Below are 1,623 nucleotides of genomic sequence, written 5' to 3'. Positions count from 1 at the left end.
CCTGCTCTGCCCTACCCTGCTCTGCCCTACTCTGCCCTGTCCTGCCCTACTCTGCCCTACCCTGCTCTGCCCTACCCTGCTCTGCCCTACCCTGCTCTGCCCTACTCTGCCCTGTCCTGCCCTACTCTGCTCTGCCCTACTCTGCTCTGCCCTACTCTGCCCTGTCCTACCCTGCTCTGCCCTACTCTGCCCTGTCCTACCCTGCTCTGCCCTACCCTGCCCTGCCCTACCCTGCTCTGCCCTACCCTGCCCTGCCCTACTCTGCCCTGTCCTACCCTGCTCTGCCTTACTCTGCCCTGTCCTACCCTGCTCTGCCCTACTCTGCTCTGTCCTACCCTGCTCTGCCCTACCCTGCTCTGCCCTACCCTGCTCTCCCCTACTCTGACCTGTCCTACAGCTTTCCAACTTGTCTGTCCCCACAATCATGTGAGCCAATTCCTTAAAAAAAAATGCACACATGGCTGTGTGAGGTGGCTCATGCCTCTAATCCCAGCACTATGGGAGGCCGGGGAGGATGGATTGCTTCAGCCCAGGAGTTCAAGACCAGCCTAGGAAATATGGCAAAACCCCATTGCTATTTATAATAAAAAATTAGGCTGGGTGCTGTGACTCACGCCTGTAATCCCAGCACTTTGGGAGGCTGAGGCGGGCAGATCACAAGGTCAGGAGTTTGAGAACAGCCTGACCAACACGGTGAAATCCCATCTCTACTAAAAATACAAAAATTAGTTGGGCGTGGTGTCAGGTGACTGTAATCCCGGCTACTCAGGAGGCTGAGGCAGGAAAATCGCTTGAACCAGGGAGGCAGAGGTTGCAGAGAGCCGAGATCATGCCATTGCACTCCAGCCTAGGTGACACAGCGAGACTCAGTCTCAAAAAATATATATATTAAACACACACACATCCCTACCACACGAGCACTGTATATGTATATTCTGTTTCTCAGGTGAATCTTGACTGATGCATTCTGTTCACACTCACCTGTTCTCCAGCTCCCTCCTCCCAAACCCCAATCATCTCTGGGTCTTTGTTTCTGGTACCCTCTTTTTCTTTTTTTAAAGGTAGAATTAATATGTTATTGTCATCCAGATGGCAGTTGGGTTTATAGTCTCCATACTTTATGTAAATAAAAAAATTATAAGTTTTAAATAGCCAATGGCTGGTATGTTTTCAGAAAACATGATTAGACTAATTCATTAATGCTGGCTTCAAGCTTTTCCTTATTAGCTCCAGGAAATTCACCCAGTCCCTTCTTAAAAAACCGGAAGGTTGGCATGCATTTGACTTCACATTCTGAAGCGACATCCTGACAGTCATCCACGCATACTTCAAGGAATACCATGTGGGAATTCTTTTCAGAGAGGGAATGAGAGGAAGGCTTGATCTGTTTGCAAGGCCCACACCACGTGGCTAAGAAGTCCACTACGACAAGTTTATCACCTGCAGCCTCCAAGGCTTCCTGAAAAGCAACCTTGCTCTCAATCTGCTTCACCATCTTGACTGCTGAGGTCTGAAGAGCAGCTGTAAGAACCGGCTGGGCGGGTTGAGCGCAGTGGTTCAAGCCTGTAATCCCAGCACTTTGGGAGGCCGAGGCGGGTGGATCACGAGGTCAAGAGATCGAGA

The 1,623-nt window shown here is 50.5% G+C and overlaps 1 protein-coding gene across 1 annotated transcript; it reads right to left on the bottom strand.

Annotated features, from left to right (window-relative positions):
- Positions 1-1,164: 1,164 nt before the first annotated feature.
- LOC108289576 (thioredoxin-like) lies at positions 1,165-1,527 on the bottom strand. The gene has a single exon (XM_037731559.1). It carries the CDS (start codon positions 1,493-1,495, stop codon positions 1,184-1,186), a length of 312 nt encoding a protein of 103 aa, XP_037587487.1. The 5' UTR covers positions 1,496-1,527; the 3' UTR covers positions 1,165-1,183.
- Between the last annotated feature and the right edge of the window lie 96 nt (positions 1,528-1,623).

Source organism: Cebus imitator, unplaced genomic scaffold (assembly GCF_001604975.1).
Source record: "Cebus imitator isolate Cc_AM_T3 unplaced genomic scaffold, Cebus_imitator-1.0 Scaffold406, whole genome shotgun sequence".
In the NCBI taxonomy this organism is placed as follows: Eukaryota; Metazoa; Chordata; class Mammalia; order Primates; family Cebidae; genus Cebus; species Cebus imitator.
This window is presented reverse-complemented; position numbering and strand designations above follow the sequence as displayed.